At 36.5% G+C, this 27,304-nt stretch overlaps 1 protein-coding gene and 1 long non-coding RNA gene across 2 annotated transcripts in view; both read right to left on the reverse strand.

Annotated features, from left to right (window-relative positions):
• Positions 1 to 11,936: 11,936 nt before the first annotated feature.
• The window catches only part of LOC136828222 (uncharacterized), a 44,343-nt gene continuing 28,975 nt past the window's right edge, over positions 11,937 to 27,304 (reverse strand). Inside the window, exons 3-6 of the long non-coding RNA XR_010849962.1 lie at positions 15,056 to 15,172; positions 14,248 to 14,348; positions 13,028 to 13,347; positions 11,937 to 12,715 (exon numbers count right to left, since the gene is read on the reverse strand). This is a non-coding gene — a long non-coding RNA (uncharacterized lncRNA). The remainder of the gene's footprint in view (positions 12,716 to 13,027; positions 13,348 to 14,247; positions 14,349 to 15,055; positions 15,173 to 27,304) is intronic.
• On the reverse strand, positions 19,330 to 22,729 carry LOC136828221 (elastin-like). Its single transcript, XM_067086066.1, has 3 exons — positions 22,439 to 22,729; positions 20,580 to 21,651; positions 19,330 to 19,429 (listed from the first exon to the last, which is right to left on the reverse strand). Exons 1-2 carry the CDS (start codon positions 22,457 to 22,459, stop codon positions 20,587 to 20,589), a joined length of 1,086 nt encoding a protein of 361 aa, XP_066942167.1. The 5' UTR covers positions 22,460 to 22,729; the 3' UTR covers positions 19,330 to 19,429; positions 20,580 to 20,586.

Raw genomic sequence — 27,304 nt, forward strand, 5'->3', positions numbered from 1 at the left:
TATAAAATGTTCCTTCATTGGCATTGGACTTTGATGTTCACATATTAATTCTTGAAGGAGTTTGGCATTCATTTTTGGTAGTCTGTAAGAGTTAGAGTTGGATGTTTGTTTGTGTTGTGATATTGAGGTTGAGATTCAGTTTGTGTGCTGTTTTGTATTGTAATTTAGGCTTCAGGCTTTGTTTTGTGATAATTTGGGAATGTCTCTTTAGTGGATGATGGTAAAATTCAGTATTCATCATCATTAATGTAATTTTAATTCTTTTTGTAAAGTTTACAGGGCCCAATATACTATTAGTTTGTGTTTGAATTATATTTGGAATTTGGAAAACACTTGTTTTTGGTCAGCTGAGGTTCAGAAAATCTTTGTACTTGCTCGATTTTGTTTCAGAGAGTGTGTTAGAATGTGTTACTGCAGTTTAAATTAGTTTTGGATTTGGTAAATCTCTTATTCTATGATATTTTTACGGTCCATAATACGTATTAGTGTGTGATACGTACTTTGATATTTCAGGAGTTTATGATAATCTGCATTAAGGAAGTTTATGTTGTAACACCTTTGCATTCAAGTAGTATGTTTTTGTATGATACTTTTGCCTTTATAAAGTCTTTCAGGAAGTCTTTCATCACAATACTTCAGAAAGGCTTCATTCTTTATACCTTTGCATTAAGGAACGTGTTGGTTTGATAGCTTTTGGTTTTCCAATTGTTTTTGCATGTGATATTCTTCCTATAAAATGTCTGTTAGTGATACATGCTCATTGACAATGTTTTTATGATTGCTCTTGTCTTCAGGAAATCTTGGTTTGTTGCAATTTTACTAACAGATTGTCTATTAGCTTTGATGCTCTTGCATTCAAGGTACAGTATTTGAATTTGAGCTTTTTCTTTGAAAGTCAGTTACTTTATTGTCTTTATGGCTAGAATATTTATTAGTATGTGAAATTTGTACTTGGCAGATTTGATGATTTGTGATTTTTAAAACAGTATCTGTTAGCCTGTGTGTTATTAGGAAGTTCCTTCATACACTTTTGGGTTAAAATGTCATGTAGCCCATGAGTTATATTCTTGAAATAGTACTCGGTTAGTTCGTGAGTTTTTTATTTGGAAATTTGCAGATATGTGATTGTTTTGTTTGGAAAGTATTATGGTTCGGGAGAGAGTTTTTTTTTTTTCAACTGTTTTAGGGGGAATTCTCTTGCCCAGAAAGATTGTCTGGAAAGTGTGTTAGTTTCGGAGTGTTTTGTGTAGACAGTGTTAGTTTGGGAATTTTTTCCTAGAAAATGTGTTAGTTTAGCAATTTTTGTCTGGAATGTATTATTTTTTTATGGAATTTTATTTTCTAGAAAGTGTGTTAGTTTGGGAGAGGAGTTTGCATAGAAAGTCTGATAAATTGGGGAGCCTTTGTTTCCCTGGAAAATTTTTTTATGGAAAGATGGTTTTCTACCTTCTTAGTGACAATGTATTTTGTATAGAAAACCTGTTAGCATGCTTTTGCATGGTAGAAATTTTTGTTGATTTAGAAGAGTAATTTTCCCAGAAGGTGTAGAGTTTATGAGGGTAATGTCAATTTGAAAGAGTATTTTACATAAGTAGGATGTCAGTTTGTAAGATTTTTTTGCCCAAAACATGTATTATTTTGGAGTTTTGTACCCAATAATTGAGTGAGTTTGGGAGAATTTCATACCCAAATGTGTGTGCTGATAAGCAGAACAAATTGAAATTTTTAGTCTTGTATTTGGTGAGCAACATTAAAAAAATGGCTTGCAGTCCTTTTCTGATGACTTGTACAAAACTACAGTTTTCACAGTCTTGCAAAACTGGGTTAAAATTTTGAGATAACATCCAAACTCCAAAACACTCAAGGAATGTTCCAATCAGGTGCTGGACATTCCTCCCTAATTACTGGCAATGGGGTTAGTTTGCATGGTGCTGTTGCATGGAACCTAAACTGGCCTGGTGGTCCACGTGTACGGTGAAGGTTGACGTTAGTCCGACCTGCTGTCCTGCTGGGGGAGGAAGAACTCAGGGCAGGAGGATATTAGCTTTGCACGTCTCCGACTGTTTACCCGACTCAATCACTTACATTGAATGGTGGCATTAGGCCTATAAGACGAGTTATTTAAGGCTTTTTTGTCACTTGTCTGCTTTTGTGGGGACTGGATGTGTCTCGGTTTAATTAATTGCTTTTGTTGGAACAGGGACTAGAGGATGACTTGTCATTTGAAGTAAAATAATTAACTGAATTTAGTCTTTAGTGTGCTTTTGTGTATCCTGTATTTCATTCAGAAGACATCTGAGAAGAATGTAATTGATTATTCATACTTGGCAAATAAATATTGTAGATAGAAGTCAAAAGTCATTTCATAGTGATTGATTGAAAATTATTATTTGTGATTAGCATCTCCATTGCTATTATTTAAAACATTGAAAGCACTTCCATAACAGTTTGGAAAACCTCTTGAGTTCTTATTTAATTTTTTATTACCAACTGAGTACAACCAAATTAGCAAAACTACATTTTAAGTAATTAAAAGTGAAACTAGCAATGTTAATATAGCAATACATATTAAAAACATCATTACATATCAGCAAATAATTGGAACTGGTGAGATAAATAAAGCTGTAATCTGTTTACTGGTGTTTTGCAAGTTATAATTAAACATTTTGACCACTTTGCATGGGAAAAGTCAATCTAGAAAACATTACCGAAGGAACAAAATCTTAGTTAACATTTTGTTATTTCACATCAATAGCCATTGCTTGCAGTAAAATTGAAGCATATAAAGTTTGTAACATGGTTATGAACTTGTTGAGGCTCCAATTTTTCTGCATTATTGACATCAATGTCAAATTTGATGGCAAATGTTTGGAGTATGTCAAGGAAATAGGACGGCACTTCAAATATTTTATTAATTTTAATTATTAATTTTAATCAGCTTCATGTTGAAAACTAGCAATTTGCTTTACATAAATATCTCTGAAAAGGACCAAAATAGCCATGTTTATTAATATTTACATATAAATTATCCATTAAAGCTCAGTACAGGAGTTCTGCCAGCTGCAAAGTCTGTATCAAAATAACCAATAGTCTCGCGACGATGTTTAGCATAGTTACCGTCTGTTTACTTAATGTTCCTCAGTTTTCTATGATGGCTTAACACTAAGTCCCGTTTTCTGTTATAAAACATGGAAGAGACTTCTGCCTCGAAATCTTGAATAGAAAACTGTCTCGAAAAGAAACTGGACTAGATTTTATTGGCTTATTGCAGTTCTCAGCTAGAATAAATCCTGGCTGTGGAACTCGACGAGATCTTTGCGTCACGTTTCATGAGACGACATTAAGCCGTGCATTTGCTTAGGTATTAAATCACAGCCTTCAGGAGTGGCTTCATATTAAAGGTGTTTAAGTGGTATACAACCATACCCTACATCTTGGACTCCCTTTGCACGCCATTCTTCTTTCCATTTGAAAGGGTCTGACAGTCTTCAGCGAAAACAAAGAAAACGGGAATATATGTGAAAGCATAAGGGAAGCTTATTAGTTTTCCCATCTCGGTAATTGTCAGCTTAGAAAACAATTCGGGGCCTTGAAGCAGATTACGAACTGGTTATAACAACTCCTGGCGAGAACAATCCCTCCTTGGGGCATTGCAGTGTTGGCTTTTAGACAGCACTAGTTTTGATGTATTTTGGATAAATAAAGAGCATTGGTTAATTTGTATTTTTATTACCTCATTATCATATTTTGCTTACATAGGCATAGTCAAGTCACTGTTGGTATAAAAAATCGACTCAACACCATTTCGAAATTGTGATCACCATGTACTTATGAGCAATTACACACATGAGAGCAGCTTTGCCATAGGCCACTTTATAAACAGTGGCACCTCTTTAGCAAAGTTTAGATCGTGAACCTTTCATACTTGTACTAGAACAGCCATTAGACCATTAAATTTCGCATATACAAATTCGCTGGGATATGCCGCCCCATCAAATACTGTATGGCCTCCTGTCACAGTTTACTTACCTGCTTTTGACCATAATTTACGTTTCTTATATTTCTTGTCCTGAGGGACAGACTGTCCCAAATTGGCTACCCTATCAGCTCTACAAATAGTTTTTTTTTTTTTTGGCAGCAACATAAGTTCCTGAATTCTAAATGACCTGACCGTCTTCTTACTGGCCGTGCTTGCAACATATGACAACTTTAGACAGTTATTGGGAACGAAGAAAATGTCACTCGGAAAGAAACCTTGGCTGTGTTGATTCTCTTTAAGAAGGATAATCATTACTGGTAGAGGTGTTCAAAGGTCAAGTTACAGCTATGATCCACATTGCCTAGTATAGGTATATCTCGGGAACAATTATGCAGTTTCATCCAAAACTGGTGTCAACAGTGTTAAATACACCATAGCGAACCCAGTGGTTTTACACACAAAATCAAATGGGATTGGTATAACTAAGAAACTTCATACTGATGGGGAGACTGCCTTTACAACATAGGACCAAACTGGACAATAGACTGGGAGGAAAGTGCCTTGAACGAATCTACCATAAAATTTAGGCTACCGAGCTACGGGAACAGAGAACCAGCCTGCAGAGCTCAAGAGTTAATCCAGTGCTAAAGGTGGCAGAGCTGGATAAAAAGAGGGCACCTATTCCATTGACTGGAACAGAGAACGAGAGTAATTTCAATACCAGGAACATGGGCAACATTACAGATAAATGAAAATGGTAACTACTGAACGACAATCAGGTTTGATGGCAAAATAATGGCAAATATAAAATATATCAGCGGTAGCAGGTCTAACAGAAGGGGTCGTCAAAATACCTACAAACTTTGAACATCCAGAATACGTATCTCAATAAACAAGTGAAGTGTGTTCATCTGAGGGAGGTGGATTACATCACAGCATCTCAACGGTTAAGCCTTGGAGATCAGCATTTTTCTCAACCTCGCACCCTGTGACTATTGCCTGAATTGTAAGGGAAATGCTCTCTTAAAAACCAGCATTAATGCCTGGAATAGTTCCATAACTCTGGTCTCATCAGGGGTTTACCTTACCTAGGGATATCTTACATACAATGTATGGGGGGGTAACTATAAACACTACTAATACATCTGTAAGACCATTACACAAAGAACCCATACAGAAACATCCATCTCATCTCATAGGGAATTTATCAACCAGTGCGTATTGGAAGGACAGGTCAGGATGGAGAGAAAGAAAGTCGGTAATTACTGTCAAGTCCTCAGCACCAAGAGCAATTCTTATAATGTGTGGGTACGCAGGATAAACTCCAACACAGATTCATGAAGGGAGGAAGAAACTTGACAAAAAAAATTGTTAAAAAACACCAGCTTCAAAAGACCGCTGAAGCAATAGGTAAGAAAAAATTGAGTGGAGACAGATGACTGCCAAAACAAAGGATATATGACAAGAACACATCCTCTGAAACAATATCTTTCAACAGGTTAGAAGGAAGACTTCATTAGCAACATCACTTCTAACAGGAGCAAAAGCGACCCGACAGGAAAAACGAGCAAATGCAATGGGAAGGAAATAGGACAGATGCCCACCTGAACCAGGAGTAGAGTTCACGAATGACCCTAAACCCTTGGCTTCATTTATTTTTCAGGACGGTGTCTGCACGTAGCATAACTGTTGCTGCACATCTGACTGATAAACTTCGAGCGAAAGTCGAGGGACAGACTCAAGGATAGAAAACGGGATTGTTTCACTGTCGAAAATCAAAACATAGCCTTGACTACACTATTGTGAGAAATGGAGAACTAATACGTCCAGTGGGGTGCCAAGTTAGTTTTCCCAGATCGACTGAAAGCAGCCCACTCACAAACCACCTGACCTTGAATACATATTTGAGTTATAAAAGAAAACAACAGTACATATAATCATGTACAAACGACTATGTATTCAGGAAGTCACGAAAATCACCTATTAAAAAAAAAAAAAAAAAAAAATGGGAGAAATGAAAAATCACTAACAAAAGACAAATAGGGGTGGGTGGCAAAGTATGACCAATGATGGCGAACAAAGGAGGTGGTAAAGGAATACAAGTCACACCTCTCACAGGAAACCATTTCCATGTAACGAGATTTTCTACATTATTTGTCTGCCTTTACAATCCATAGTTTGACGACCAAAAACCTTACAATGACAATCATGGGAAACAATGACAATCATGGGAAAGACCAAACATACCAAATGATTATAAAGATGTACCCATGTAAGGGGAAAAAGTTTACCTGTTGTCTAGTTGGACGTTTTCTTATTCAGAATCTGTCTGCTAAAAAGAAAAATCAGGGTTAATAAACCACACACCACCTTTTTATTTAAATACAATTAATAAAACTCCTTGCTGTAAAAAAATTCAAAATTCACTTGACTTATACAACAAACGTTTCCATAGCTTCCAAATAAACTCGAGTTCAATTAATTTTTTGTTACCACAAAAGGAATAAACCATGAAGTAAGGCACTGCACATCCATTCTGCCTTTTCCAACAAAATGGAAGGGATGGAAAAAAATTAATACCTTTAAAACTCATTCACTTTCTCCTGTTGTGGTTCAAGATTATAATTAGTACTTACATCACACACAGTATACTATAATTATAGAAAATTAAGACAGTATGAATCTTACAACCATTTCATGTATTCTGGCCATTAACACTCTCTACCTCATGCTAATACAATCTCCAATAACTTTTAAATGTGTTAGGCTTTATCTCTGCAAGTCTCGATTCCATATTTGACCCGTGGGTGCTTGTGAGACCTCAACATTTTTAATTTGCACTGCATTACACTGGATTCCATTTCATGTTGTCTGCACGTTTCTATCTTCCACACAAAACAGGCCCTAAAACTGGAGGAAGTTTGGAATCAATAATTGTCAGTATGGTTACAAAAAAAGATCAACAACATACAATCTTTATACAAAGGCATACACACACAAGAGCCATGCAAAAATGTTTATAACATATACTCATGGACCTCAGAAGGGTACCTGACCAAGTACTGTGTTAAGAAGCAGAGGGTTTCGAAAACTAGTACTGTATTAACAGCAGAGACAACCTTTGAAAGAGGTCTTAGAAAAATTCAGAGGATGGAAACCAAGGAATGGATAAGATATTAAAATCGATGGTAAACGGGGAATGGAAACAATTTAAAAAAATAAATGTTTCTGCAAAACCAAGCTTATGGTGAATGGAAAGGAAAAAAAAAAGCCAAAGAGTCTACCAGCTGCTCTCAGGCAATGCTTTGGACGAGGCAGATCAAAAACAGATGAAATCACAAAACCTGACATATGAGAAGAGGGAAGCGGACCATTTAGCACAAAAATTATTGGACTTGAAAATGGCAAATGAAGGGCAGCACAAATGAAGACCCAGAACAAAACTGAAAGAAGCCAAGCATGGTAAAACCTCAATATGCATCTTATATCCATCTAATACAAGCCATACAATGACAACGATTACCAGAAGGTACACAAAGCTCATACTGACAAAATGCAGGTTCAAAAGAAATCCTCCTCTGAATAGGTGATATAACAGACCAACCATGAAATGTTGAAGTTTGCTAGCAAAGCCTAGTTACTGAGAGAGAGAGAGAGAGAGAGAGAGAGAGAGAGAGAGAGAGAGAGAGAGAGAGAGAGAGAGAGAGGAAACAAGGTTAATGGAGGGGTAGGGGTAATATCCAACTGTTCAAAAAAAAAAAAAAAATTGTCATTTTCAGCAGCACAGGAGCTGATGTTAATTATAAAAAAAAATACTGCAATACAAAATTTAACTTAGACTGAAAGAGACATTAAATATGTGAAAAACAGCAATGAGCTCAAGAAAACCCTAACATAATGACAGAGGTCCCGTGTAAGGTTAACACAATGATAAAATGGCAAATGTATAACAATGTCAATGTTGTTATATAAAGAAAAGCTTAAAAATACATTATCCTTAAAAGTCACAAACAAAACCAACCATACATTATAAAGAAACTATGACTGAAGTCCTGCACAATCATAATGCACATTATGAGTTACAGAAAATGAAGGTGAATCCAGGTCTAGAAAGTAAAGAAAACTAGTCACAGAGAGACAGTTATACTCAGGAGAGCTGGTAAACCTTCTCTATAACTTCTGGATAAAACACATGACCTAAAACAAAAATACAGATAAAATCAACATCAAAGAAGGACGAGAGACTTGTAAGGGGAGGAGAAGAGTGGCCAAGAAGCAGATGTCTATGGCAATTATGATGATGAGGCAAGGGGGGAACAAAGACTATGTCTACAAAATGAATATTTGGATGAGAAAACACCAATAAAATGCAAAAGGAGCAGAGCAGGAGAGAAAGAAAGCTCCTAATTAATAGCTGGGTTGAGCCAAGAGGACTGGATTGCCAATGAGGAATTTGCAAGAAGTGTGTTGTGATATTCAAGAGAATGGGAACTGAATTTTAAGATCTCAAAAATATACTGCAAATGAGGAATTTGCAAAGAAAAAGTGTCAAGTTATTCAGATGATGGAAAACGAATTTAATATCTCAGAGATATGGTTTGGACATGTAATGTGAAGGAAAGAGGAATGAGCAGAGTGAAAGATACATTTGTGGCAAGGGAGACCAATGGAAGACCACTGCAATTGGCTTGGATGAGAACCTGAACCAACTGGGAATCTAGGCGGTAAGTGCACAAAGTACTGTAGAAGTGTGATGACAAAGTTGCCATTATAAGTCGTCCTGCTATTGTTAAACATGGCCCACAGTAGTACTGTAATACAGACTGCACTTAGGTGATATTACAAATTAACAAAAGTGAATCCAAGTCTGCGGAAGGTTATGTTTACAATCTGGACAAATTCTTTTTCAAACCAACCCTATACAGTAGAGGCACATCAACAATATCCTTTTCATGTTTAACACCTCCTTTAGGGATAAAATACCATAAAAAACAAATTTTATGCAATCCTGTTCAATTAAGATACTTCAAAATCTTTAGATGACCAAAACAACTTATTCTATTTTATGACTAAAACATACCTTAATTCATTTACAAGTTAATCTAGGAAAAGCAGTTACACAATTATTGAAGAAGCAAGGGAGTCAAATACATTGTGCATGCATGCAAACCTGGACTGAGAACACTTTGGTTTAAAAGCATTTTATGAACACTCAACCTTTGCCAACCCCATTCAGCTGTAAGTACCTGACAACTTTTCACGTTAATAAAAGTACGCATTCATGGTACGTTAATAAAAGTACACATTCATGGTACAATAAAATCAGACGCAGTGATCCTAGTAATGACCCACTATGATTTTTTAATGAGTATTTATTTACTCAAAAGTTATATGGTGAGATGAATGAAAAAATGCAAAAACTGTATAATCATATCTATTAATACACTGTAAATGTTTAATTTAGAATTTAATTTATAATTTTTATATACTGTAGATGAATGTTGGTGCATATCATGGATCAGCACTAAAGTACTAGTTATTTATCAAGCAGTGGTAGATAAGGGACCTCTGGAACTGTTCTGTGCAGATGACCTGGTGCACACAGCAGTTTCCAAAGGGCAGGAGGTGGAAATGCTTACAAGGTGGAAATGTGGATTAAAAGGAAAGTACTAAAAACTGACAAAAAAAAAAAAACTGTAATCTGATTGGAAAGGAAACAGCAGATAAACAGCCAAGTGGTGGTTGTAGGGAAAGGCGTGGGATTCGAAGTGGAATATAAAATTTTGGCCAAAGGTCAAGCGCTGGGACCTATATGTGGTCATTCAGCGCTGAAAGGAAGTTGAGAGCACAATGGTTTTCAAGAAGTAACAGGAGCATAACCTCACACTTGCACTTTGAAACATTTGTTAGGAGAGGGTGGAAAGTAAGATTGAAGAACGAGAATATGAATGGAGGTATGGTAAAGGTAATGAAAGGGGTTGCAGCTAGGTCCAAAAGGGATCCAGGAGAAAAGGATCCAAGGAGAAAGGGAACAGATGCAGACCTTGATCTAATGCGGGGTCTGGCAGCACAAGAGCAAAATGAGAGAAGAATTTAAAGATCTCATTTCATGTCTCACCTCTTAGAGAAGCTAACATAAGGGTTTTATGATGGTGGTGACTTGTATGAAATTCAAATTACAGATGACTAAGAACTATGGTCTTTTTATTTTTGCATTCTTTCTAGCAAACAGCCTGTTTGTCAGCGAGTAATAAAAGCAGGGATGGTGATGGAAGATTAGTATGTCATAACTCCATCACCAGGTAGTTACCTATTTATAATCAATCACTATCTCTACTTTTACTGTATGAAAATATATTTTCACTGTGGTAACTTGTAAAAGTTGTTATGGCTGCATGTGGTTGGAAAGGCTGCACATGAGTAAAAGGCTTTCAATCCACAACCTTGTCCCAATTTCAGGTCATTATAGATATACAATATATTTTATGGCTTTGATTCTCCTTCTATAGCCAATAACTGGAGTGCTCACTTCCTGTTTTCCATACATATTATGTCTATATTCATAGACACAGTTTGTCTGATGTGGTAACAAAACAGTGTCGGGCTGCACTACTCTACTACTCTATTCTTAGACCTTGTTTATTCCCTATTAGTACAATAACACCTTACATTTGACAAATCACGCAGAATATTCACTGATTTTCAGAAGGCTTTACACTACAACTAAGGCGACATAAATTCACAGTATTTTTGCCAACTTTGTGCACCTTCTTGTGACATTGTACATCTAGACATACAATGTACATCTAGACATACAAATTGTCATCATCATTATACAGTACCGCTGTATATTTCTTCAAATCTGACATTCTTCAGCCAGGCTGTTTTGTATCTCGTATATCTAACACAAAGCTGATTCTGACAATATCATTCATTTACATAAAAACCTAATTTTACACGTTTTCTTTCAAGGAGAAAAAGCTTTCATTTCCACTTGTGCCTAAACGTGAAGTGAGGAGCAAACCAACTGGCAAATTAAACTACCTAAAAGTGGTGATTGTAGCTTCCACCCCATCTTTTCTGTATAGCAATCAAGAAGCCAAGAGAAGGGCACTCCCAGTAAGAATAGAGCTTTGTATTCGAGAACAAAGTTCTTTACTAGCTCTCTCAAGTATCAACAGAAAGTTCAAGCCACTTTTTTTCTACTGTTACTTGAAGGGTAATCAGGAGGAAGACAACTCATGTCAAAATCAACGAACTTTAACATGGACTATATATACCTAAAAGGACACAGATAGCAAAAACACACATTTCATAGCATGAATGCCTTTTTGTGAAGAGCATGAAAACCAAGAGGGCACTACCAAACAAATAAATCAACAAAGAAATTTAAAAATACAAAAACAACAAAAAGTCTGGAAAACTAATGCTTAGTATTCTGCCAGAGTATTACACCCTCTTTCAAGCTTATGAAACTGACAGTATCATTGCTGCCAGGAAAACCATACCACAGTTTAACAGGTTGCTCGGGTTGACCACCAGTTACCTTTCTTTTGTTGCTCTACGAGTACCATACCGTTTAGGATTACCATCTAGATTGCGATGACATACGCTGAAAATTTTCATCTACCTTCACTCATCATTTTTAATTTTTATTTGCTAGAAGAGTATTGCAGGTACCTAACTGGTTTGTATATGCATACTGACTATCAGCTAACAATCATTTAGATTCCACATACTTATAGTGGCTTAAAAATAAAGCTTTTTCAGCAACTTTGGAGAGCACAGGGAGAATAGAAATTGGCCTGTAGTTACTGCAGTCTGTTGATATGCCACTCTTTGGAACAGGCACTGTATTACTAAGCTTGGGCTTATCCACCAAGATACTCTGTCAACATACAAAAATATAGAAACTACTAATCTTGAGAGCCAACACACTAGAAACTTTTTTAAAATTCAAAGGCAAGAAATCATCAGGATCTTCTCCACCCTAGCTATCAAGATTACCCAGAATTTTCTGGAAATCCCTAGAAGCAAAATACAAATTTTGTAAGAATAGGTTCAGCATGCCAAGTATCAGGGAGGGACACCCAGCTGATGTGAGAAAACTGGTTAACGATGTCAAAGCACAATAGGACACACTTGACAGACATGCATAAAAACATGCCACTCAGCTCTGTATAAGGGTATAACTTCTGGCACACAAAAACAACATACATGAAGTTCTGTCACAGCATTTTGCTATCAGCGATTTGAATTCCCACACTATAAAGCGAAATACGAACTTGAAGACCCCTAACATGGTTAGGCAAGGTGAACAGTCCCAAAAACTATCTGAACACTTGCCCTAAGAGCATGAGAGAATGCAATGGAAAGAACAATAACAGGCTAAGTAGTGAACTTCCACCCACAGAGGAGATCCTAATTATCGGTAACCATTGCTTTTTGAGTTTCATCACCTGTTAAGTACCTGGTTTGTCTGCTCGATAGAGGCAAGGCACAAGTGAAAATGACAAGGTTTTACAACTCACATGGATCCACAATCAAAAAGAGGGCGTTACATGGATTTAGACACTTAAATGATTTACTACTCTAACAAAGAAGACACCTTTAACAAAAATAATTAGTTAAATAAATTCTTCTTATCCAATACTGGTCTGGAAAGTAGTAGTCCTCTTCTTAGTCTTAGAAGGCAGCCTATTTGATAGTAGTAAGACCATATGTTCCCAACATTACCTGTAATGAACAGAGTACAGTTTAGTATAAAGAGCAAACCTGTCATCTGGAGATTTACAAGAAACTTGGCTTCAACATTTTTTTTTAAAACACAACTAGCTAATAATTCTCAAAGCAACTCAAAACTGCTGTTTAAAAATAGACATGACTATTATATTAATGATTCTTATACAGTGCTGGAATTCCTATTGACTCTAAACTCAAAATCTTATGAGAACTGTCAACTTTATGTCATAAATCCTACTATTAAATATGCAATTCATATTATGAAGAGACAACTTTATGATCAAAACCATCTCAAGATTTTTGTACCTTCCACATGGAAACACACATCACATTATGAAGAGGTAACATTATAATGAAGATTGTTCAAAGGGTTCTGAATGGTTTTGCAGCAACCACATGGAAACATGTTGCATTTCTGCTTGTTTATCACTATATACTCCATTTTCTCTCCTTTCTTCCAGGCTGTTGAACATCTTCCTGGTATTTCTTTAAAATCTGCACCACTTACTCAACCCACTGGATCATTTTTGACTTGTTCAGGTCATTTTAAAGCCAACAGCAGTCAGCTCACAGAACCATTTCTTTTTGCTACCATTTCTGTTGTGCGTGTGTTACTGCTATTACCACTGGAAAGTCAAAATAACAGAGTAAATCATCATAACTCAGCTAGTCTCTGCGCATGTAATAGCAACTTTTAAAGCAGGCCTTTTCCATGAGACTATTTACTTTAGCAGATTATTACTGTACTTAGTGACAGACTTTGCACATCAAACTTGAACCAAAAGCATAAATATGGTCTATCGCACTAATTTTTTTTGAAAATTGACATTTTACAAAACCCAACATCCTTTAACTGGCTACTGAACTACAATGCAAAATTTCTAAAAATGGGCAGTTTATGACCCTTTGTAGTCATGTTGATAATCTGAGTCCATTCGGGTCGTTTCGGCCGTAAGCACGTTTACATGCAAAATGGGCGCCGTGTTTAGTACCAGCCCCTTGGGGATGTACGTAAAACATGAAATAATAATGGTAAATACCATAAACATAACGGTAAATACCATAAACATAATATCTTACATTGTTTTGGATGTTACGGCCTAAGTGACTTTCAGCTGAAACGACCAGGACCAATCTGAGTAACCCGTCAAGTAGTCTCCAGTACTGCATGCAGAAATTATTACCATATTCCCATCTTTAGTTCACAGCAGGCTTCTGTACAAAACCTTCATTATTGCCATTGTTGGTGATGTGACAATTTACAATTTATTGGATACAAAATTACTAACGTATTCATATTACAATTTGGGGTAATTTTACAGAAAAGCTCCAGCCCCTCATGGATGGATGTAAAATCATAAACAAAAGATGGTAAATTAATCAAATTATCTCACCCTTTCCTTGTTCAATCAAAAAACTTATAGTGAACGATATCTCCATGAGGTGCTCTTCTGCAGAAATTGGCCTTCAAAATTTGGTTATAACTGGATCTGACAAGATAAAATCAAGTGCAAAAACTGACTAACCTTATAATATTCTTCCGAGGGATTATGAGTCTTCACTCCCACTGATATTGAAGCTGATGTGTGCACAATCTAAGTAACTGGCATCAGTAAGGCAGCCTAACCTGAAAATAAAAGAATTTTTTATAATTATCTACTTTAATACCACAACCATTCCCATGAGAGCCATGCTTGGTACCTGGCTCACGTGAATGAATGGTAATTATAAACAAAAGACAGTAACTATCACAGCATCACTAAATATTCTAGAGATTTACTATGATTTTTGTGTTACCTTACGAGTTGAAGTTACCACAGGCCTGCACTTCCCTAAGTAACTTTTTAATGAGTCATTCACTTCCCTGGTTCATTTTTTAATGAGTAAGGTTTTAATTTTAACCATTATCGCATTTTGCACTATAAAATATAATTTTTCTTTAACTATTATCACATATTGCCCTAGAAAATATCATTTTTCTAAGTTTTAATGTGTTCTGAACGTTACTGACGTTAATTTCATTAGCACGTGACCTAACCAACTACACCTGACCTAACTTACCCTAGGGTTTGGGTATAGACTAGGGGTCGAGTCCCCTTTCCCTAATTAATTAAAATCACTTCCAAAACCTAATATTTAACGCCAGAAACGTTCAAAATGGTATTTTAAAGACCAAAACGCAATACGGGTTGAAAGTAAAATACAATCGCTACAGCCGGTTAGAGGCGACAGTCTCTCTATAAAAATTCCTCTATATAATACACTTTTAAAGCAGCTACGTTTATTTACTGCTTTATTCTACCTAATTTATTCATTAATCAACTTTCAACGTACCTGGACGAGACTTACAATCGAAGTAATGATGAAAACCCGTCGATTATACAACAAATATGGCGAAGTGTTCCTTCGTCTACCCAAGGTGGGTCACGTGACTCACTTCAGCTAGAAATTCTAGAATGGAAAAAAAAACCTTCATTATATACATTTTGACATAACACAATATGACAAAAACTCTTGAAATAAATAAATTCAATAGTCTTAGATTAAATAAGCACAAATATTACACAAATATCCAAAACAAAGCGAAAATTGTAGACATCTTCGACTGCTTTTGTTGTGATTTGGGAGAAGAAGAATAGTCTGAAAAAAAATTATCGAAACACGAAATCGTCGCAAAAAGTCTGATTTGGAATTATATCTATTAATTGTTTCATTTGATCTATATTATGTATTAGTTACTCAGTCTATTTAATAGTTTTATAACATTTTCGTATTACAGTTCAGGCAAGTTTGAGCAACGCTACTGAAGACATCCATTGACAGTTAAGTCCTGTAAAGTAATTTTCAGACATCAATCAAAATGGGAAACTGACCTATAGATTAATAGAATAACAGTAAAATCATCACACTGATTATAAAGTCAACTTGGATAGAATCTTATTTAAATAAGTATGCCATTATATCTATAAGATTATAGTTGGGTCAAGACTAGATAACTTAAAAGTTTACGAAGAAAATGATATACACAGTAACTGGCAATATCTCGCAAATACCTAAGATGCAGTCAGTGATTTTAAAACGCTGTGAGAAATTTTTCTCTGTTTATAATAAATTATTTACAACGATCACACAGCTTTCTCCGTGGAACATAATTGTTTATAAGCTGACCAAACGTCGAGCGAAACATTCACCCTTTCCAGATTACGAATTACCGTTCAAGAATAACGTAATCTAACGTTTTGGACATGAGTGATAGATTTGAAACAAGAATGTATGAACTTATATTCTGATAACCGAGTCCACCTTTCAAAACTGGTTTAACGATAGTCACTTTCTCAGACGTAGGAGTTCAACTTGCGCTCAGATATCCTGACATTTATAACTTTAACTTTCACTGTTATGTTAGTAAGGCATGGAAAAAAAAAAAAATCTTCCACTCCCACAAAGTGGAAGTCTCTGAGCCTCACCAATTACGGAATGGGAGATCGACGATAATTTGCTCAGTTAAGTAAAGATGTCGAAGTGGTCTACTCAGGACCCACTAATTCAGGCGGACACGAAGCTCCTCGGCGATACAGTCTGATGGTATATCTCCCAATGCCATCAGTAATAGTACAGGTTACCAACCATTCATACAAATGGTGGGAAACGTCTCTTATGAATATTTCGTAATGCCTTTCGAAGGCAGAGCGGCCAGTAATGGGTATTCTACCTCAAAACAGCGAACTTATTCGAGATGTACGATAAAACCTTCTCTTTCCTCTGCAATCTCCCATATTTCAAACCACTCACCTTTCGTTTCTGATAAACGATCTACAATATGAACATCTGGGTTCCATATTTCCCAAGAATCTTGCAAAGTTTCCAGTGGATGGTCCTTTCACTCTGTGTCCATAAACGAGTTCAAGAGAAATATAAGGCGTCTCGTCAGGTTATCATCTTGTAAACTCCGTAGGAGGGTAGTGCCGTCAGTGTATTTCACGTGGTGCACTGTAGGCATTACTTAAGGTTTCGTACAGCGTCCCTTCGGCCCCAAGCTGCGAGCTTTTTATTCCTTTTTCTGTACCTCCGTTCATATTCTTTCTTAACTCTGACTTTCCACCCACTCTAACAAATGTTTCATAATGCAACTGCTTTGAGGTTTTCCTCCTGTTGCACCTTTCAGACCTTCTTACTGTCAATTTCTCTTTCAGCGCTGAATGGCCTCATAGGTCTCAGCGCTTGGCCATTGGCATAAATTCTGTAATCCAATCATCCTGTAAATCTTGTTGCTTGTCACAAAGCTTCCTGGTCCTCTTTTCCAACCGAGAGAGGCTAGATCTGCTGAGCAGCCGCACCAATATGGAGTCAATGTGCCTCACTGTCGAACTTCTCAGTTCCACAGGTCCTTTATTCCTCCTCGCGCCGTTGGACTGTGGAACGGTGGATGTTGTGCAGTTGGAACTTCTTCAGAAGTTCAAGCGGAGATGCAATGCATTTTACTACCCTTAAACAATTCTCCTTGTATTTTAATTATTTACTTGTATTATTTGCTATTTGTTTGTTACTTTGTTAATTTAGTTTTTTTAATAACGGATCTATTTTTTTCATGTACTTCCTATTACTTTCTGCCACTTCTTTCAAATGAACACTATATTCTTTGGAGACTTGAATTTCAAGTCAGTGGGCCTGTGGTGGGCTTGTTCCATATGAACGGGGTTCATATTCTGAATAATAATAATAATAATAATAATAATAATAATAATAATAATAATAATAATAACACTGAGTATGCTTTTAAGGGTTTGGTTTAGTGGTGGAAATTATACCCATAAGATAAAGTTCTTTAAATTTTTCCCATAAAATACTTATTAGAGAATTTAAAGCCATAATCACTTGGAACTTTTCTGGGGAACCCAACTGTAGCCTGACTGTCAGCTGTACAAAAAAAAAAAAAAGTATACCTTAGTTTAACCAGACCACTGAGCTGATTAACAGCTCCCCTAGGGCTGGCCCGAAGGATTAGACTTATTTGACGTGGCTAAGAACCAACTGGTTACCTAGCAACGGGACCTACAGTTTATTGTGGAATCCGGACCACATTATGGCGAGAAATGAATTTCTATCACCAGAAATAAATTCCAACAGCTGAACGCCTTTTATACGGAAATTTATCAAATCTGAATACTTGAAGTTATTTACAACTGTCTTTTTCCTTAGTCCAGAGTTTTGAGTTTTTATTATAGATTTTTAATTTTGGTTTTATGTATACTAAATATACATGTGGACAGTAGCCATATCATATCTGCGTCTGTATTCATATCCATATCTCTCTCTCTCTCTCTCTGTTTATATATATATGTATATATATTTGAGATATATATATATATATATATATATATATATATATATATATATATATATATATATAGATTTCTGACTCACATCGAGATCAGAACCCAGGTCTTTCAATTGAAAGACAAGACGGCTGCCAATTGAAAGACCTGGGTTCGATCCTGATGTGAGTCAGAAATTTATTTCTGTTCCACACGTGACTGTGTGTTGATTATTTCTGTATGTGTATATATACTTATATATATATATGTGTGTGTGTGTATATACATACATATGTATATATGTGTATATATATATGCATCCATATGTATATATGCATACATACATTACACATTTATCTTTCCTGAGATCCAGAAAGAAACTGTTTGGTAAAAAAAATTAACTCTTAAAGAAATCATCATTATCATCATCATTATCACCTCTTTCCTGTCCTGTCTTTCACAAATCTCCACTCATCTCCAGCCTCCCTTCTCATAGTTGTGATCTAAGTAGTTCGTGGTCTTGCAGCGCTTCTGGTGTCCACAAGAGCCCAGCTGATTCTGTCTCGTACCATTCTCCCTGGAAGATGGACATGTCCAAGCCATCTCCATCTACCTTTCATTGTTAACTCATATATATATATATATATATATATATATATATATATATATATATATATATATATATATATATATATATATGTATATAGAACTTCCACAGGAGCCCAGTTGATTCTGTCTCATGCCATTCTCCCTGGGAGATGGACATGTCCAAGCCATCTCCATCTACCTTTCATCATTAATATATAGAACTTCCGTAATTTCCCTCATGGTATCATATCATAATCTAACTTGCAATCTAACTCCTAGTATGCTTCATAAGACATTAAGCTCTTCGTTGGGCGAGTCGGTAGAGTTGTGGGCTAGCACTCGCTAGGCCCGAGTTCGAGTCTCCGGCCGGCCAATGAAGAATTAGAGGAATTTATTTCTGGTGATAGAAATTCATTTCTCGCTATAATGTGGTTCGGATCCCACAATAAGCTGTAGGTCCCGTTGCTAAGTAACCAATTGGTTCTTAGCCACGTAAAATAAGTCTAATCCTTCGGGCCAGCCCTAGGAGAGCTGTTAATCAGCTCAGTGGTCTGGTAAAACTAAGGTATATTTAACTTAACTTTTTCATAAGACGTTATTTCGAAAACGTAATAAGTTATATTCTTCAACTTCGCAATAGTTAGGTAGTTTATTCATTATGAGATCATACGAAACGCTTCCAGGGTTAATTCAAAATACTCCAATGTGCTGTGCGTTTTATTAAAAAAATATATACACCTTTGATTTGCATTTGCATGTGACATGCCCCCTGAAGAAGATGACGAATGCGCCGACGAGTAGTGCCCTGGAAAGTATTAAGAAAATTGTAATTAGTTTTTCTTATAATTGAATATAGAATTTAGGCCAAATGCCAAGCACTGGGGCCTATGAGGTTATTCAGCGCTGAAACGGAAACAGACAGTATTTGAAAGGTGTAACAGGAGGAAAACCTCAAAGCAGTTGCACTATGAATCAGTTATTAGGAGAGGGTGGAAAGTAAGATGGAAGAAAGAGAATGTGAAAGGAGGTACAGTAAAAGGAACGAAAGGGGTTGCAGCTAGGGGCCTAAGGAAGGCACGCTGCAAAGAACCTTAAGGGATGCCTACAGTGCACCGCATGAGGTGCACTGACGGCGCTAACCCCCTACAAGAAAGTTCTCCTTAAAGGGGAACTTCTGCACACGCACGTTGGAAAGTGTTTGCGTCGTTGTACAAAAAAATTATCATCATTCTTATCTGCTTCTGAATATGGGTAGAAAAATACTGGAGATTTACTATTTCCTGGTAAAAAAAAAAATCATTCTTATCTGTTGCTGAATATGGGAATATAAGGTGAAGGTGAAATATATAGCATTTTAAATTCATATTTCGAAGTTTTGTCTTAATATTCTATCGAATAGTAAAATCATGCGCAACTGGGAGAGAATACCTGCAGAGCACGAGGCTTTATTAAGGCAAAGACCTTTTGGGAAAGTGTAGTTTTCGGACAGTAAAGAAAAATGAAGAAGAAAGATAAAGGAAACCTGATAATAATTGTTGTAGTCTTGAATAATGAGGTAAGTTTCATTAATCTAAGATAGAAGAAGCATTGTTTAGCATTAATTAAAAGCATCAAGCAATTTAATGCTTTTGATTGATAAGAAATTGCATTGTCAGTAAGACCCTAGGTGTGAGTTTAATTCACTGAACACAGGGTATTTTATTATTGAAAATAATAATAAAGAAGTCTTCTTCTTTATTATTATTTTCTTAATAAAATACCCGTCACTGACTGAGTCAGGTGGGTTGAGTGACACACGTGTACACTGAAATAAACTCACTCCTAAGGTTTTACTGACGGTGCAATTTGTTATCAGTCAAAAGCATTAAATTGTTTGATGAGGAAATAAATCGGAACTATTTATCATTTAAATGCCACTTTAACGCAAAGACTATTATCATCACTATTATCATTACCTTTGCCCTAGATGGACGAGTAACTGCTTATTCCGTTGTCCAAGGTAAGAGAAGTTCCGAGGCCACCTCCAGGATGCAGACTTCCTCCAAAGCTACTTCCAGGATGTAGGCTTCCTCCAAAGCCGCCTCCAAGCCCTCCAGAATGAGAAACACCTCCTCCGAACGGACTTAGAGCGCTATGACCTGGAATACGCGCCCCGAAGCCTAGGAAGTCACTGCCTCCACCGTGTAGGAACCCTCCCTGCGTGCCGCTCACAGCACCGATACCCCCTCCGAAGTTACCGATGCCCAAACCGGTAAAACTCCCGGGGCTCTGTAAGCTCACGTGAGGAGTAAGGCTACTGGTTACAACCTGACGAACGGGTCCTGCATCGTGTACCTTGAAGTGAGAGGAATGCTTACCAACTTCGCAGTCGTGACAGATCTTCCCCTCTTTGAGATCAGGCGCCGCCTCGTGGGGCAAAGCATTGACGAGCGGCTGAGACGGTTGTATGGGTTTGCTCACATGCTGCAGAGGCGCGCCGAAGGAAGCAGGCCCCTGGAGATGCCCAGGAGGGGAAAGCTGATGAGCTGACGTGAAGGGCGACGCCCCGTGGGGATAGTGGAGATGGATCGGGGGCGCGGTAAAGGAACCGGCACCTAGTGGGTGCACTGGATTAAAGCCAAAGCCAGAGCCCAGGTTCCTGCCCAGCGGAGGTGGCACCAAGGAATGAGAAGGGGGTGGCTGAAAGCCAGGTATGGGTGGCCCAAGAGGAGGGAGAGGCGGGCGGCCGGCGCCCCCTACGATCGGGGATCTGAAAGGGGAATATCTCTGACCGCCGATTGGGAAGGGTCCTCGGATGAGTCCTGGGATGGGTCCTGAGATAGGTCCTGCGATGGGTCCTGAGATAGGTCCTGGGATGGGTCCTGCGATGGGTCCTGGGATGGGTCCTGCTATAGGGAATGGCGACCCGAAACGGATAGGGCCGTCGTTTCGCTTGTTCCTTGGGCGTCCGTTGCTGTCGGCTGCTGCTGCTGCCGCTGCAGCTGCTGCACAGTTCAACAGCAGGAACAGCAGGCAAAACTGGCGTGGCTGAAAAGAAAAAGAGAGGAATTGTTACTTGGCATTCAGCTGTGAAGCCCCGTAGCGCAAGACTCCACTGCGTCTTAAGATCAAGTTTCTAAGTTTCTCTCTCTCTCTCTCTCTCTCTCTCTCTCTCTCTCTCTCTCTCTCTCTCTCTCTCTCTCTCTCTCTATATATATATATATATATATATATATATATATATATATATATATATATATACATATGCATACACATATATATTTACATACCCACACACACACGGGGCTCTGTTGCAAGTTCCTATAATTTCCTATAATTTCAAAGGGTGACCCGTGCCCTTAGCTAACCTATTCTCGAATAGAATTCGATAGATAATTTGGGGGGCAGGGGTAAGAAAAAAAAGATAGGGAGAGATTTCCCAAAGCTCGGTCGTAGAGGTCAAAAACGGGAGAGCTAGTTTTCACATTCCAAATTTGCTAGTTGCATTCACATGAATAATGCTCTGAATTTTACTTGAATTTGAATTACGATGCAAAGATCTTGACGACTGGATCACCTGACGTTGATTATTATTATTATTATTATTATTATTATTATTATTATTATTATTATTATTATTATTCAGGAGATGAACCCTATTCATATGGAACAAACCCACCACAGGGGCCAGTGACAGAATTATTATTACTATTATTATTATTATTATTATTATTATTATTCGTCACTGAAATAATCTCCTCAATGTCGGATTAAAACTCCCCTTTTCTCAACCACATCTCCAACACAAACACAGCCACTGGTACTATATACTTACGCTTCTCGGTCTAATCTCCATCCTTAATCAACTTCTCTGGTCCCTGTCTCGAAGACAGAGAGAGAGGCAACGCTTCTGGAAGAGTCTATGTGACTATCTCTGGCTCGGCTGAGCGTTCCTTCTTATATATATATGTAGCCCCCGAGTTGGACTGCATAAAAAATGAGAAGAAAAAGTCGAGCATATAAAAAAAGGAGAAAAAAAAAGATGGAAAGAAAGAAAGTTCAAGATGCTGGCTCGGGATGATATTGCTTTCTCTCTCTCTCTCTCTCTCTCTCTCTCTCTCTCTCTCTCTCTCTCTCTTTGTCGTTGACCTTTGCTGCAGTTGCAGAGTCGTTTTTGCTTTATGCATTAGGTGTGTTCGTTCAATACGTAGCCTATGTGTGCAATGGTATTTCGATGCTGGTAGGCGTCTCTCTCTCTCTCTCTCTCTCTCTCTCTCTCTCTCTCTCTCTCTCTCTCTCTCTATATATATATAAAGTTACATGTAGGCTTATAGGTCTATGTGTGCATTCATCTAGCTACGTATAGGTTATAGGCCTATCAGTATATCTACCTAGCCACGCGCGCACACAAACACCCATTATATAATACGACGTGTGTATGAAATATCATATCATACATACATACGTACATATCAGGATCCATCCAGATCCCGGCACATATACGCATACATATGCACGAGCATCAAGCGAAAGTAAGTGCATACAAGTTGCCAGTATTAATTTTGCTTTCCTTTTTCGCCGATAGGTGGCAGCATTCACCTCGCCAGAGGAACTCGCGCCTGGTTTCGATGACATTCAAGAGCCGTGTCTTTCATTTTTTTTTTTCTTTTTTCTTTTCTCGGTCGTGTGTCCAGAGTGCATATTATCTTCTCAAGATTTTTACTTTCACTCTCTGTTGTTCATATTACGCCGATGAGTCGAGGGAAAGGATTTACGAAATCTCTCTCTCCGCCCTTCGGTAGAGTCATTGTATCAATCTCGGTGGATTTATGTTCGATGTTGGTTGGCCGGAGTGAAAATCTTATTGGTTTTTCGATAAAGAATTCTGGTGGGGGATTGGGAGGCTTGTAGACAGTATACAAAGGATGAATATATATATATATATATATATATATATATATATATATATATATATATATATATATATATATATATTTTTATACATACATACACACACAGAGATGTTTACTTACAATCTGCATGAGCTCTGAAAATGTAATGCAACATTTACCTCTTGTTTTATAACTTCCTATACTTCATCTAGCGAAATGAAACATTATATTAAATAGAAGAAGGAAATTACCTAAACAGAATCATTAATAGATTAACGAATGGCAAAGGGAGTGAGCAACATACATCAAAGAATACAGCGTATCACTTCCGGAAACGAGATTTGAAAATCAAGGTTATTGAAACGAGTAACTGTGAGGGTTTTTAATTATTATTATTTTATTATTACTATTGTTAGGTCTTTCTCCTCTAGATCGAGAACGGGATATGCTGTATGTCAGGTCCACAATAACATTCAGTGGTGAATTATCACTGAATATGAACCCAGGACAGGCTTCGAAAGCTTTTGTAACTTTTTTTATAAAATCAACAATAATTCACTACTGAATATTATTGTGGGCCTGATATACAACATTATTATTATTATTATTATTATTATTATTATTATTATTATTATTATTATTATTATTATTATTCAGAAGATGAAACCTATTCATATGGAACGAGCCCACCAAAGGGGCCATTGACTAGAAATTCAAGCTTCCAAAGAATATTAGGTGTTCATTAGGTAGAACTAAGAGCGGGTAAAGGGAATTACAGAAAGAAGAGACCCTATTCAGTTATTTAAAAAGACAAAAATAATAAACTAACAAATAGATAAAAATATATTGAAATTAAAGAAGAATAGCATTAGGGTAGCAATACATTGCACCTTCGCTTGAACTTCTGAAGTTTCAATTGTCCGACATCAACAGCAGGGAGGCTGTTACGCAGTCCAACGGCGTGAGGAATAAAATGCTAGCTGTTATATCCAACAAAATAATATATATAAAAAGACATTTCGTGTTTAATATCAACGCAGAATCGAGCTGTTACAGCATAGGTGAATTTCTCAAAGCAAGTCACCTGCAGGATTTAGTTCCAGAGCAACCAGATTCCTCAGTGCTTTCATCCGCGGAGGCTTGGGAATGAATCAGCGTTTATTTACACTTGGGAAAAGAGGTTCACGCGTTGCACTTTTCTCGGGAGAAAGTGCAGCAACAGCCGAGAGTAGCGTTTGTTTTTGGTATTGTTTCTTTGTTTAGTTCATAAACACGTATTATCTACTTTTTTCTTTGTTCCAATGAGTTATTGAAATGATCTTCCGTCGGTTTCAAAGCAAAGTTTGACCGAGCTTGACGAGAGGAAATTTTCGTGACGCGGAGAAAGCATTTGATTGTTTACGGAATGAATGTGCTTTTGTTTTTTATTTTTTTTTTTTTAAATACGTTAAATTAATTCTTGTCATATTGCTTTTGACTTTATATAGTTGTTTTCTGCAATGCGTTCGTGAGATTCTACAGGGTCAGAAATAAGCAATAAAAAATGAAACGTCAGCGTTTGTTAAAGAAAATAAAGCATCAAGCTGTGGACCTGTAATCGGATTTATAAGATAAAGCATCAAGCTATAGACCTATAATCGGATTTATAAGATAAAGCATCAAGCTATAGACCTATAATCGGATTTATAAGATAAAGCATCAAGCTATAGACCTATAATCGGATTTATAAGATAAAGCATCAAGCTATAGACCTAAAATCGGATTTATATGATAAAGCATCAAGCTATAGACCTGTAATCGGATTTACGAGATAAAGTATCAAGCTATAGACCTATAATCGGATTTACAAGATAAAGCATCAAGCAATAGACCTATAATCGGATTTATAAGATAAAGCATCAAGCTACAGACCAATAATCGGATTTACAAGATAAAGCATCAAGCTCTAGACCTATAATAGGATTTACAAGATAAAGTATCAAGCTATAGACCTTATAATCGGATTTACAAGATAAAGCATCGAGCTGTAGACCTATAATCGGATTTATAAGATAGAGCATCAAGCTATAGACCTATAATCAGATTTATAAGATAGAGCATCAAGCTATAGACCTATAATCGGATTTATATGATAAAGCATCAAGCTATAGACCTATAATCGGATTTATAAGAGCACAAATGCCATTTCGATTTTATTCTCAAGCACCAGACACAAGTCCCACACCTACAGGTAGTCGCCCACACGAACAAGCATCCCTTTGCCATGCAACGAAGCTGCATGACTGCTCGCAATCTTAATTATACGTTACCAGATGACGGAAGAGCAACGGTCTTCCTAATCGAGTAGTTGAATCATCGGGAAGTCCGAAGTTCAAACAGGGTTCAGATGCTTTCTTGATTGCTTGCTGGGCAGACTAGCCTTATATGAATCTCGCTTCTTACTTTTATTGTTTAATCTTCTTTACTTTTCCTCCTGTTATTTTTTTTTATGTGGTTTTGTTTTTATTTTTACGTTTTTTTTTTTTTTCGTAGGTGGCTGCTTTCTCTACTGTAGCCCTTGGGTCTAAGGTATTCTGCTATTCCGGTTATGGTTGCAGGTTGGGTAATAATAATAATAATAATAATAATAATAATAATAATAATAATAATAATAATAATAATAATAATAATAATAATAATAATAATGAATTAGGAATAAAGATACGGAGAAAAATACCCTTTTTTTTTATTAAAGGCTTGATCTATATTAAAAAATTCTTAGATAGGATGCTAATTCACATAAAATTTTATGCATGCATACATAGACACACACAGACACTCCCACATACATACATAAATACATGCGTATACATACACATATATACATACACATGCACAAGGAATCGGTGTGTTACAATTTCTTGCGTTGACAATGTAGTTAATCTGGTGCCAAAACTTTTTTTATTTGTTTTTATTTTATTTTTATTGTTTTTTTTTTTCGAGCGGTACCTTTCTCTTATTCACCGAAAGTGTCTCATTTTTTTTTGGAGTAAGCTTCCGTGAAAGTTATCTTGATGAAGATGTTGATATGATGATGATAATATGATAATGATGATGATATGATAATGATATTATGATAATGATGATGGTTATATATATATATATATACTATATATATATATATATATATATATATATATATACATATATACATATATATATATATATATATATATATATATATATATATATATATATATATATATATAGGATGGTGATGATCAGGATAATGATAATGATGGTATGATGATATTGATATGATAACGATGATTGTTATATATATATATATATATATATATATATATATATATATATATATATATATATATATATTGGATGGTGATGATGATGATATAATGGTGATGATAATGCTGATGATACTGTATGGTGATGATATGATGATGGCATGATAATGATGACGATTGCGACAAAGGGTTACCGTACTCCACAGGAGAATGAAAAAAAAAAAAAAAAATATTGCCTACAAATTTTGACAGCAACGTACCGCAGAATAGAACTGCCTTATAGGAACACTGTTTACTAAAAGCTACAACAAGAGAGTAATATTCATATTCATAATTCAGCTTGCAAGTTGCAATGCAGTACTGCACTCACACATGGGTTGCAATTGCAAGAAGCTACCGGCAAGGATTTGTGTGACAGTGATCCTAATTTCGGCTAAACTGAATAAAAAATTATATTCTGCATCAAGGTAAACCCAAATGAGAATTCTTACCAATTCAATGAACTGGAAAATTCTCAGCTAAGTT

The sequence above is a fragment of the Macrobrachium rosenbergii genome, chromosome 42 (assembly GCF_040412425.1).
Source record: "Macrobrachium rosenbergii isolate ZJJX-2024 chromosome 42, ASM4041242v1, whole genome shotgun sequence".
Lineage (NCBI taxonomy): Eukaryota > Metazoa > Arthropoda > Malacostraca > Decapoda > Palaemonidae > Macrobrachium > Macrobrachium rosenbergii.

Coding starts and splice junctions, on each gene's coding strand:
- LOC136828221 (XM_067086066.1), bottom strand. CDS start 22,459: ATGGAGATTAGACCGAGAAGC. Junction 21,652..22,438: donor TGGAGATTAGACCGAGAAGC/GTAAGTATATAG, acceptor TTTTCTTTTCAG/CCACGCCAGTTTTGCCTGCT.